The sequence below is a fragment of the Dendronephthya gigantea genome, unplaced genomic scaffold, assembly GCF_004324835.1.
Source record: "Dendronephthya gigantea isolate DGI-Jeju-01 unplaced genomic scaffold, DenGig_1.0 000036F, whole genome shotgun sequence".
Lineage (NCBI taxonomy): Eukaryota > Metazoa > Cnidaria > Anthozoa > Malacalcyonacea > Nephtheidae > Dendronephthya > Dendronephthya gigantea.
This window is the reverse complement of record NW_021163046.1, coordinates 1,468,568-1,481,655: the sequence shown is the minus strand read 5'-3', so window position 1 is coordinate 1,481,655 and position 13,088 is coordinate 1,468,568. Positions and strand designations below refer to the sequence as shown.

Sequence of the window (13,088 nt, the reverse complement as noted above, 5' to 3'; positions counted from 1 at the left end):
TCTATACATAATATATAGTACTGGACACTTTCAATTTTATTCCTGAAACACTTTTGCTCAATTTATATTGAACTTTTAACTTGGAGTTCTTAATTCCAGGATCTTACAATGGTTAAATCTTATTAGCTACACACTTTGCAACGTTTTACAGTCGGATTCCTTCATCCAGCTTTATGTTACAAACGTTGATTCATAGCGGCCCTTAAAATCAACGTTGTAAACTTTGATGAAGGATTGTTATAAATATAATAATCCTTATAGATAAAGTAATTGTTGTCAATTTACAATAGGAATGGTTATGAAGAAAGCATGAGTATAGACTAAATTAAAAATGCTGTGAATCTTGTAAAGAAAGCAAGACTTCACGTTAATCAGGAGTCGTTGTAGCGATGCAGGGCCAATAAAGACAACAAAGCAGGTGATATATATTTTTTTAGGTTTGTGGAATGAACATGCCATTCGTCCAAAATGACTTTCGGTCGCCTAGTGACAACAGAGAATATCAATCTCCACTTCAACTCCATATTCACTTTGACAATTGACATATTATTCTCATAAATTTTCGACAAAGACCTTCTCACACACGCGGTACGTAACGTTAGGATGTGACGCATCCGAATTTTTTCTAATTTTGTACTTTTAAGTACGTTGTTTTTGTTATGATCTGTCACTTTGAAAAAAACAACTCGCCTCTATTTTGCAAAATCTGCATTATTTTGGTGATGATGGTGAACCCGGGGTCCCTCGACCAGTCAGAGGCAGGAGGAACTTTCAATAATCACGTTTGTAATTATACTAATATGATATATAATGAAACAGTGGCTTCTTAGCAAAACATTACAAATATGAAATTTTATAAGCTATTATCATAATAATACACGAAGAAAAATAGTATTCATTTTTATAAAATTAAAAATGGCATCCTACTAAATGAACAAAAATTGCTTTAATAACTGTCCTTCACACAACAAAAAAATCAAACTCTTCAATCACAAGGATTTACAGATCTGGTTCTTCGGTTGGATAGATAGGACCTGCATTCGGACCAATATGAGGATCTCCGTTCTTTTCAATTGGTGTTTGAACCAACCTGTTACCATGGATGAGCAGATCTTTCATGATTGCTACTGTATTGCCAAAAAGAAACGTTTTTCCATCGAAAACATTTTGCAATGTTTTCAACAACCTCCAATACGATTTGCTGAATAATTTTGCCACATTTTCAGCTCGACTTCCTTCCTTGTACATCAACATCATTGGATTATCAACGATGGGCCAAACACCATCTTCACTGAAAGGCAGAATTCTTCCAATATATGCAAAAGTGTCTGCATGCGGTCCTGTGCATTCCTGTATAGAAAAAACTGGGTTTTATAACTTTTATAGCAAAAACTTGCAACCGAAAGAGCAAGCATTGCTGATTTTCTTGCAAAATTGCAATACAATTACAATTTTGAGGAATGTTCATTTGTAAAGAGTGTTCGTAATGTTAAGAAAACGTTAGCGGATGGATTTGACAACTTTAGATGCATCAGGAGAAGAATTGCATTGCAAGTTGCCAGAAGATTTGCATAGTGTAACACCGCCTAACACAGTAACATGCAAGAAATAGAAAGGTGAGTCGATCTGAGGACTTACGTTATCAAAAACGGTGGATTTGTTCTAGACAAACAGAAAGAAATTTGATCTTAGTATAATTACAAACATGAAACTGAAAATTGTTATGGTTTAACGTATTTAAGCCGGCGATAAAATCGCCACAGATTCCAAGGTACCAAGAAAGTCTTGGAACTTGAACTAACCTTCGAATCTTTTTCGATCGTCTTCAAATGACGCTTGTTCGCGATTGACGCAAATTTGTAGTAATGAGATAAATCGGTGCTCTCGTCCAGCGGATTACAAGGCGAAGATCCCTCACCTTCCTCGATGATATTTTTAATAGCTTGCATGGCCGTCCCAAAATCGTGGATTTTTATCACTTCCTTTCCTCTTTCCCCTCCTATCTCGAGCTGAGGCTTCGTACCGTTGAAAGTTAATACTCCATCACACTCAAGTTTTGCCATCACGATAAGAATTGTGGTATACAACCCACCAACTGTGTTGTGGTTTGTTCTGATATCCTCGTTTTTCTTAACAGCATCATTGTACAATGATGAGACATCTTCGCATGCGTCAGGTGTAGTGATAGGTTTGGCAGCGGTTGTTGCTAATAACTTATCCCTAATAATTTGATCAACCGCTTTAATCAATCCATTTTCTACGAGTTCCTTAGCCGGAGTCTCTAGAACCATGTACACATCACGAATTTGAAGGTTGGAGATTTTGTTTACAGTCATTTTGACATCAGGATGAACTCCTCCAGGCAGATAGCTGGGGTATGACGGGACAAAATGCGGAGCAAAAAGGTTGGGATTTCCGTCGATCGCATTCAAAATGTTGGACACTTGAGCCATGTGATACATTTCGTCAATTAAAATGTCTTTCAACATGCTTTTCACCTCAGTATTATAACCTTTCATTATTGAAATATAACCTGTCAAGTACGGTGGAATGGTTGCGTGTTCCAACTGAAGTGCCGTCTGGAGAAGGTATTTCAATGTGAACATGTCTATTCCGAGATTTGAGTATCCATATCTGGGTGGATCATCCTTTAGCCATTTTAAAATCATCTGAACTTTACCTGGAGACATGTCTCTTGTGACGGGCATATAACGTGGATCTTCCACGTCAACAGACATGGTCTTTATGATTCCGTACTTGTTTTCAACAACATCAAAATAATTTGAAAGATCCATGAAGTTTATTTTCATCACAAGATACAAATTTGCATATTGTTTGAAAATCGGTTGTACATGTCTGATCCAGTTAGGCTGAGTTGGAACATCAAATTTGTCCCAGACACGTATGACAATTGCGGAATCAAAATCATCATCTGCAGGCGGCGTTCTTCCAGATAAATAATATTTGAAAAAACAAACCTTTCCATCGATGAAGAGTCTTGCGTGGTTTGGGTCTTCAGTGGTCTTAGTGAATTCAAAAACTCCACGTTTCTTCTTGGTGATTGTGCCAGACGGGGAAACGCTGACCCGAAAGGAATCTTCTTCGGAAGGGTACTTTCCATAAAGAGTCATTAACAATTTAACAGTCACAGATTCCTCGGGCACAGCGCGGATTAGCCAATTTGTAAGAGGGTGGATGAAGATACCATCTTTGTCTTCTGCTAAGACAACCTCAGAACAACCTCCTTTATCATCTACCTACAAAACAGACCAGCCAAAACTTTACACAGGATATACCATTCAACTATGATTGCAACTATTGACTAGAATCTGTTCGTACTTTATTCTGTTTTTCGACAAAATTTTCGATGCAATTTTGAATTAAAATCCATTTATGTTGGTCACTGTTGACCACCCTTTGAAATATAATTGTAAAACCAAGTAATTCTCGCCAATAACACCACTAGCTTTTCATCAAATAAATAATGTTAGAAAATCGTAGCTAATGTGGTTTTTCTACTGTAAACAGTGGGCACATTGGACTGTCTTATTTCTCATGTTCTGGGTTTCATGATGAAATTACTTACCAGGATCATATTCTGTAATCTAGTTAGGCCAATGTTAACAAAAAAGTTTTTCAAGAAGTTCAAAACATAAATTAAAGAAGTATTAAGAACTCTACCTTTGCCAAAATTACTCTGGATACACTCAAGTCCACATCTCCAACATCCAGCTTAAATATTCCAGCAGTCAGCTCGTACTTTTCCAAGTCACTAAAATATATGTGGCTAAATGGTTTCCATGTTTTCGGACATTTAATTGTGTCTTCTCTCCTATCAGAATACGCTAGAGCCAAGTTTCCAATTGATTTCACAAGATTTCCGTTTTCTGTGATAGCTAAACTATTTCCAAGATCAAGAAAAAGAGATCCTTTCTGTTGATCATAAACAAAGGGAGAGACCCAAAAGTTTGGATTGTTTCCATTCCGTTTTAGCATACGGCCAAAATTGACAAACGGCGGTGAATTATAACCAGAAATTCCAATGGAACCAACGATTCTTCCATACGTGAAGTTATCTGAGGTGACCGACGAATCGTACATGTCAACGTTGAAACGGATTGATAATTCTTTTCTGTTACTACGATTTAAGTATTGTTTTAAGTATCCCGTTATCTGAGATTCTTCGCTTCTTGTTCCAAATTGAACATTTGTAAGAACACTTTGATATGCGGTTCCAGATATTTCCGTACTCTGAACACTCCCTTTCATTTTCGGCCACATATATCGAAACCCAACACGCTGAAAATCTGCTTTAAAAAAGTCTCTGACTTGCAATGACCAACCGTAAATTTGAGATGATGCTTGGAATTCAACATCAAGGTCAACCAGCTTTGCACTGGCGCCGAGATTGCCATCTGTAGTTTTGATTAAACCAAAAAAACATTTTTAAATAGTTGAAAGGAATAAGATATTACAATTAGAATAGCTCCATGCGATGAGTGTGCCTGCAAAAGACCAACACCCCCCTGTTTTGCTTGGGTCAACACCCCCCTGTTGTGCTTCGGCCCAACACCCCCCTGTTGTGCTTCGGCCCAACACCCCCCTGTCGTGCTTCGGCCCAACACCCCCCTGTTGTGCTTCGGCCCAACACCCCCCTGTTAATATCTGAAAATACATTACCCTCAAGTTTTTTGTTAATAAGAGGGTCATGGTATTCCCCAGAAGTGCAAACTTCGTTTGCATAACAAACTCTTGTAATTCTTGTGTCCACCACCCGCCATGTCGCTCCCCCATTTGGATTCCATCCTTGGTCCATTCCGGAAAAGTATTCAGCACCAAAATTATCCGGATTATTATTTGCGGATGATGGGTCACTGTGGAATCTTCCAGCGAAATGGATCCGAGGAAAGTTAATATAGGATTGGTGTTCTGCGGGAAAGACCGGAGAGTTTATAAACTACGATAACAATAAACAGACTTAAGGCTAATTTCCACTCCAGAAAACGAGCAGCGGATCGTATCGGATCTGATTTTTTTCCGAGCTGGTCCGATCCATGAAGTGATTTCGGATTGGATCAAAAAAAGTTAAAACTATTTGAACTTTTTTTTATCCGGTCTCGGACGCTTTCGGATCAATATAAGCTAAAAATTTCAACAGACGGCGAACGCGCCGATTATCTTTCGTTCCGATCCGATCCGCTGCTCGTTTTCCGGAGTGGAAATTAGCCTTTAAGGTTAATGATGGATATTAATATGGAGGAGCATTCTGATTTCCAACATGTCAAAAATAATGCGTGGGAAACTAACGACTGCCATCGAGTATGTCCATCGCCACTCGCGGTTTGGTTTCTCAAAATTTTGGACCGAAACAAAAGATATTTTGATCGCTGGGAATTGAACAGGCAAGCTTATAAGAATACCACTCTTCCTTCGTTTCTTATTTACCTGGACAGGTTTAAACACGGACTGCACAAATAATATACTTGAAATGCGAAAGTAATGTATTAAAAGAATTAGATTTTTCCGGGTACCTCGTTCGTCGCAGAAAACGCCTTTGAAACCAAGAGCACAATCACACTTCTTTCCCGCGTTACATGTTCCACCATTTCTACAATCACTCTTATCATTGCAGTTTGTCTCTGAATGAAATAAGCAAGCAGGCCGGGACTTCATTTCTTCATGAATTCCAGTTAAAAAACACTATCTCTGTCAATTTGTACCTACAGCCCCCCAATTCTCTCTTCAATTTTCATTAACAAAATAAACACTTACAGCGAAAATGAACGAATCAATTCTGGACTATCCTTTCGCCGGTGAATGAGCTTCCCACATTGGACACATTGTTGGCCATAAAACTTACCGTCTACGGTACATTGATCACCGCTATATCCCATGAAGCAATTGCATTCTACTTTCAAACATTGTCCTTCTTCCTTGAACTTCAATTTACAAATTCCTTTTCCACCGCATTGCTCATTTATTTCTACAAAAAATAATCATTTTCATGCGATAGACGAATAATTAGTGCCTAATTTTTTAATATTTACTGTATATAAATTGTGATTTTGTATTAGGTATATAAAAATTAAGAAATTGAAGTGTGCACGACCCGTAGAAAGATTTTACCATTTATTGTTCGACTGCTATATAAAATGGTTTTCATTGCAATTGCACTATTCTGCGCAAGCATATACAACATCAAGTAAATTGTCTCCATAAACTAAATAGTGTAGAAATAGTTTGAGAGGTTTTATTGGAAATTACGCTATCATTGGTCTAAAAGTCACCAATTATTTCCATTTTAGTATTATTTTAACGGTTTTTAACTTTTTTGCGCTTTTGGAACATGCGACGGATTTGGATTGTCATGATTTACCTGCTTCGCATGTACGCCCGGCGAATCCTGGTCGGCATTCACAGAAGTAGTTGTGTTGGCCAGTATGTATTGGTAAACATGTACCATTGTTCTGACATGGATGGTCATCGCATGTTTCTGATGCAAAAAGGAATCATTCACACTTCTGTAATGATTTGCACGTAAAGTGCCAGTATGTAGAGGGATGATTTTGAATGCCAAAACGGTTAAAGACAGCTGTTTTCTAGGCATCATAAAAACATGTTTGCCAGCATCTCAAAAGCATTGTCTAGTTCACATGGAAATCATTTGGGAATCAAGCATTCAAAGCATTCCTGTTTCCGTACATCAAGACAGTTTCATATTGTTCAGATGGCATTAATATCAACCAGCCTAAATACCTGTGGTCGGTCCGCCGTCTTCACAATAAGGAATATCCATAATTCGCCTTTCACAGGGAAACTCTGAAAAGCAGTAAATTAATGACTCAAAAACCTTTTCCAGCAGACAATTTTTGCGAAATATAAGAGAAAACATACTCCGAAAATAAACATCTTGTAAACTCAAGATAAGAGTCGTTAAAAAACAAGACACAATATTCAAGGTGATATTTCGACTCTATTTCAAAGTCATTGTCAAAACTATTTACAAGCATGACTCTACAACTTAAAATGATATTGCTTTATTTGTCTAATACAACCAGCGGTATTTAATTATACAGTGAGCAATCATTAGATGAGGTTCATGAGATTAGAAATCATTAGATTCATGTTATTGGAAATTATCAAGGCTGAGATAATTGACGTTTGACAAGACCTTATAATAGCTCTTGAAATCACACGAAACGCAGCATACTTTGCTACGTATAAGTAAATATTTTGTATCAAACATCTGTGAAATCAATTCTGTAAAAGCCGTTGGATTTTGCTAAAGAATGATACCTTCTATTACTGAACATAGTCATTTTTCCAATCTATTTTCATACACCACAAGTGTTCAAATATTCGTACTCATACCTATTTCCATGACTTCACAATTATCACCAGAGAAGCCTACTGGACAAACACATTCGTAATCTTGAGACGTAGGCTCTTCAGACGTAGCGTTCTTTTTCGCTTTACAACTTCCTCCATTTTGACAAGGCGAGCTATAACATGGCGTGTCTAAAAACAACATGGGCGATATTTGAGAGTAAAATTTGAAATGCAGGGCATCCAGTTTGGATGAAATTTAGTCAAGCACGGTCATATGAGTAGCATTTATTTTGTTTTTTGCTCAGCCTTTTCAGTGTTTACCTTGTTCTGCGTCCCTTTTGAGTGTAAATATAAGCAAAATAAAAAATTAGGGCCCTTTAAGTGTAAATATAAGCAAAATAACCATGTTCAGAAAAAGATAATCTTATCCTAATGAACCATATACCGCTTCGATGAATTCGTTCGTAATACCCCCCCCCCTAACAATTCCCAGTTAAGAACAGTTTGTTAATGCCCCTCCGATAAGACCAATAACGATTTCTCAAAAAGGTCAATCTGAAAACTTCTCAGATTTGATTCCATACCAGAAACTACGAAATAAATGAAAAATAAAATAACATACTATAGCAGTGATGTCCATTTCCAAATGATTCACGCGGACATTTACAATCAAATTCTCCTGTTTCCAAGTCTGTCTCGCATATTCCGATGTTACCACAAGGCTGATCCTCACAAGTTATTCCTTCAAGAAACCGTAAAAAGCTAATAATATCCCTGTCATTTTGCAAGGCGATGTGAATTGCACTGATAAAAACTTGGGTTAACGGACTGAAAGCATTGCCTTTGCAAAATGAAAGACAATGCTACACATCGTGTACTTAGATGATAATTAATATTGACATGAAGCTAGTTTTGAATGACACTGCGTTATTGCTGGGGATATCGAAGAAAAGTTATTATTGCATTGTAAAAATTCTGGTTGCATTAGCGGAGCGCAATATAGTAATGGGCATAGTTAGAGTTCTCCTGACGAAGGCCCTCAGGTCGAAACGTCGAGAAGTGTTTTGGCTATTTTAGGCAGTTGTTATAACACATTTGATGCTAAGTTTTTAACCAAAATATGCACGATATATCCCCTCTTAACTGTATTTACCTCTGCACTGTCCACCATCCATGATGTATCCATCGTCACATACACAATTACCGTTCAAACATATCGCATGACCCAGATGTGCGCATTCAGCGTTTGTTTTACAAGCTAGATGATATCAAAGGTTTATATAAAACTATATAGTTGATCTGACCGTCAGGAAACTAAATGGCAATAGCGGATGAATAAAGACTAATTTTGAAGCATTTCATTGTCTACATGCATAGGCTATTATCTAGATTGTATGCATAGATTATTCCGTAATTCTTTGTAATAGAAATATTTTAGACAAAATTAACAAGCAAAACTACTTCTCTTGTACACGAAAGCGCAAAAATAAAACTTCCCAGCGAGAAGCTTTCGCAGGTCTAATGTTTCAGTTTGGCCTGAACGCGTTATCTTGTGAACAACCTACTTGTGGTTACTGTGACAGCCTTTCCCCATTGTCCTGGAACACCCTCGTCGTCAAGTGCCTTAACAGCAACTGAGTATTCTGTGTATGATTTCAAACCAACTAGGACAGCATTGATCATTCCCCCGGCAACTTCTGTTACTTCGTCTGAAGAACAATCGTTCGGTCCAGACGATTTCAACTCAAAGAATCCAACAATGTATCCTGCAACGTTTTCATCCTGATGATTCCAGTAGACCTGCAACGTGCTGCTCGTTCGTTCTGTTCTGTAAATTTCTGGACCGACTAAAATTAAGAAAGTAAAATGAAAATCAATGCTTTAAAATGGTAGAACTGGAAGCTTGCATACCATAGCTACTGTAAAGTCACCCGTCAGTATATATGCGGAAATGAATTTGTATTAATTGAAACTAGAATTGTAGCTTTGTTTAGGCAAAACGTCAAGCGTTTAAATATTATTTTATTGCTGGCTTAACTGCTCCTCAATTCCCCCTCTCCCCAGACAAGGAAAGAAGACTTACCTCTGCATTGCTCACTGTCATCTTTACACACGCAACTACAATATCGACATCTCAATGTATCGCTCTTGCAGTCCATGTCAGTTTCACAAGCTATGAAATGATTTGAATGATTTTTTTTCGTCAAAGTTAACAATATGTCCGTGTACGCCCAATACACCCGATCTTTATAATTACAGAAACGCAAGCAGGATCTAAATTCCCTGGGGGCCTAATTGGAATCGTCCGGAACACTTAGCGAGCTTTGCTTTGAACAAAAATGATGATGTCAGTCTCTTTTGAATTTGTGATTATAGTATTACGTTAAAAATATAGCGGTTAAACCTTTACATGCCGGGCCCTCAAAACATCCTAAATCAAGGGTAATCTATCTATGCCAATGTGTCCATTTTTGCCGTGAAAAAAAAGAAAGCGCGGCTAAAGACTCGTCAAGTAATAAAGGGTACAAGGCCGACGTATAGTGGTGTTGAACGTGTGGTCTTTTTTATGAAGTTTAAGATTTAAGGCCTACACAGAAAGCACGCGATTTTTTACAGCTTTTTATTTTCTAAAGCAAATAAATTTCAACCTTTCGCAATATTCTTGCAGATTACTGTAAATTCCCGTCTGATCTGCGTCTAACTTGTGTGGACACCTTTGTGGACGCCGCGAAGCGACGATTGAAATAATAGCTCTGGTATATGATATGAAACCTATCAATTTAGTGCAATCATTAAAAAGTGAAAAACCGAATATGAAGTAGCTGTCGCTATTTAAAAACTTACATGTTTTTACAGTCAACGCTTTGCCCGGATTTCCGTATACATATTTGAAACTAATTCGGCTGGTGGTTGTTCTTACAACCATAGTGTAGTCTGTGAACGCATCCAGGTTATGAATAATCGCGTAATCATTATTGCCATCCACTACTTTTCCTGACAAACAATCTTTGACATCGTTGATTGTTCTTCCATAACAAACTGTGTACTTTTTTATCTTGCGACTCGATATGTGATTCCAGAAAACGATTATCTTTGTGCTCGTTCTTGCTATCTTGGAAATGTCCGGGCTTTCCATATCATCACCTAGCAATATATTTATAATACAGGGTGTCTCAAAATTTCTCCCTTAGTGATATTTTAGAAGATATCATAAATTCCCATATAAGTAGAGGTTCACAACAAAAAACCTGGAACGGTTATATAAAACTTCGCAACCAGATTTTGAGTAGATGAAACGTGTAATCTGATAGGCCAATTGTGTCACTAATTTTGCAGTGTGATTGGCTGAGCTACTCGCTGAATATCAGCTTGCATACAGTGGGCATGCAGCAAAAACCGCCGGCAAAATCAACTAGGTTTGGATTGAAAGTATTCACGAGCATAATTACGTACCGGAGGAGAATTTTTCAGCTAAAAAACGGAAATAATTAGCACAAAAAGCTTTTGAAAATGTTGTATTCTCGATATGATTGATAATGATTCTCAGTATTTATGTACCTTTTAACTCGATTCCCGCTTCTGCCAGATAAATAATCGAAACAAGGAATATAACAGCTTTCATTTTAATGAACTACAAATGCAAGACAAAAATTTGAAAAAATCAAGTCATAAAATACAGAAAATTTTCTGGGAGTGGGTAATATAGTACTAACTACAGAATACATCACACAACCAAATTTCAAATTGAAAATACCTTAATAAAAGCGTTATTGGTTATTACTAATTTCCAGTTAGGTCTCCCCCCCCCACAAGGATAATGATTTTTTAAAAAGAGGCTCTAAGTGGAACTAAGGTTATGACATGGCATATGGCTATTTCACTCATTCATTTTGTTCCAAACCAGGTTGTAAAGTAAGAAATAATCTTGAAGTGGTTAAACGTGACGATATGCGAATCCGGGAGCATTGTAGCTGGGTCTAATTTGAGCCCAACTCTTCTAATAGCACTCCCGGGAGGTCTCTCTGGAGGTTGCAGATCTTATTTTTCACCCCGTATGGAAACTTTTGCATCCCTGTAGAAAACGAGAACGCCGATGCTGGGAAATGGGAAGATGAGGCTGAATTATTGATGATGGCAGACCAAAGTTTTGTTGTTTATTTATAACTGCCGTGTTAAACAGTTTGTCGTCGACCATTATTTCGAAAACATAATTTAATTAGACATACATTACATGCAGTAACCCCGTCGTCATTTAACATGTGGCAAATATTTTGCGAGCCTATTTATGTATTTAATATACTGAAATCGCTCTTCTGATGCATTAAGCCGGCAGCGAAAGTGAAGTAAAAGTTAAATATTCAACTTCAAAACAGTACAAAATCTCCAAGGGCTAAACATCAAATACGCTAAATGTCTAACAGCTTTGAAGTGACAATTGTTTATTATTATTTGGGATTATGAACTATTTAGCTTAGATTTTAAGACTAAAGATACCGTTATACACTAATACAGCCTAAACAGATGCCAACTAATGTCAATTATTGACATAATGCGAAAATATCTTGAAAATACCTTGTCTCGTTGATTGGGAATTAAAGATTAGTCGTTTTAGTTGATAAGGCTTTATTGTTGTACATGTCTTGGCGTTTTATTTGAGGGATACCTGATGTAGTAATCAAAACACGGGAAGGAACGTTTTGTTTTATATATAGGCCCCGTTAACACTATGTACCGGATTCGCATGGTTACGAGTCGACATCAAAATTGGTCACGTCAAAGCTAGTTTTATCCCCAAAAGTATGATTGCTTTAACATGGACTATCAAATGAAAACGTATTGGGAACAAAGATACCGTAAAACAACTGATGTCGTGCCCTTGTGAAGCCGGTATAGTATAAACGGGGTCTTAAATGTGATTAAACGCAAGTTTGAGTACGGGCCTATTGTGGTCGAAAGGCGATGTTTTCGAATGCTAATTGAATGAAACATTATAAATCGTAAAGAATACTAATGAATGACGCCAATTTACAAAGTGTATAAAAAAACACAACATTAAATTAATATTCATGGTAATTGTTTTCTATTCGATCACAAAAGATCGAATATTCATGATTTTTTAAGTGGTTGTATTTTTCTATACACCCTGATAATGATCTATCTTAATTAGCATTCTTGGTGTAATTTACACGCATAAAGCCACTTGACCTCCTTTGGTTAATTTCACATAAACTTTTACATTGTTGCTTGGTCCCGTATTTTTAAGCATGTGGCTCTTTGTAAATACATTGAACATAATTGTGCATCATGATGAAATGAAGCATGTTTTTGTGGTATCCATGGCATTGAATATATTCATATTTATGCATCAAAAGGCAACGATATTGCATTGCCTTCCTATATCAATTACCAATCTATTTTTAAAAAATCCACTTACATGTACACTTAATTCATTTACAGGAGATATACACCATAGTTATAGCTGCGAAACCGAGAAACCAGTTTTCAATGCCACCTTAACCCTATTCTCAGCGCTTGTTCACCATTAAAGACCCTTTGTTATGACGTTTTAAAACAAAAATAACTTGCTATGTCAAACGTTTTTCCAAAATTCCTCCCATCTATATGCAAGGACTTTATAACGCTGTGATATATACTCGCTTACCTTTCAAATGTTTGACTGTTAACGTTTGACCAAAGATTTTCGTGACCTGCATGAAACTGTCCACAGTTTAGGCGACAGGCCCTCAGATGAGTATTAA

The 13,088-nt window shown here is 37.1% G+C and overlaps 1 protein-coding gene across 2 annotated transcripts; it reads right to left on the bottom strand.

The window, feature by feature from the left end:
• Nucleotides 1–35: 35 nt before the first annotated feature.
• LOC114525846 lies at nucleotides 36–13,079 on the bottom strand. Of its 2 annotated transcripts, XM_028547295.1 has the most exons (18): nucleotides 12,992–13,069; nucleotides 11,902–11,992; nucleotides 10,888–10,960; nucleotides 10,174–10,473; nucleotides 9,413–9,502; nucleotides 8,895–9,176; nucleotides 8,483–8,587; nucleotides 7,952–8,071; nucleotides 7,372–7,518; nucleotides 6,757–6,819; nucleotides 6,377–6,493; nucleotides 5,861–5,983; nucleotides 5,532–5,639; nucleotides 4,681–4,929; nucleotides 3,682–4,415; nucleotides 1,803–3,257; nucleotides 1,639–1,662; nucleotides 36–1,350 (listed from the first exon to the last, which is right to left on the bottom strand). In XM_028547295.1, exons 3-18 carry the CDS (start codon nucleotides 10,949–10,951, stop codon nucleotides 1,000–1,002), a joined length of 4,332 nt encoding a protein of 1,443 aa, XP_028403096.1. In that variant the 5' UTR covers nucleotides 10,952–10,960; nucleotides 11,902–11,992; nucleotides 12,992–13,069; the 3' UTR covers nucleotides 36–999. The 2 variants fall into 2 exon arrangements, with proteins under 2 accessions (XP_028403096.1, XP_028403095.1); XM_028547294.1 differs by lacking the exon at nucleotides 11,902–11,992 and having other exon boundaries at nucleotides 12,992–13,079.
• Nucleotides 13,080–13,088: the final 9 nt, after the last annotated feature.

Coding starts and splice junctions, on each gene's coding strand:
- LOC114525846 (XM_028547294.1), bottom strand. CDS start 10,951: ATGAAAGCTGTTATATTCCTTGTTTCGATTATTTATCTGGCAGAAGCG. Junction 10,474..10,887: donor AGCGGGAATCGAGTTAAAAG/GTACATAAATAC, acceptor ATATATTGCTAG/GTGATGATATGGAAAGCCCG. Junction 9,177..9,412: donor TGACAGTGAGCAATGCAGAG/GTAAGTCTTCTT, acceptor TCTTAATTTTAG/TCGGTCCAGAAATTTACAGA.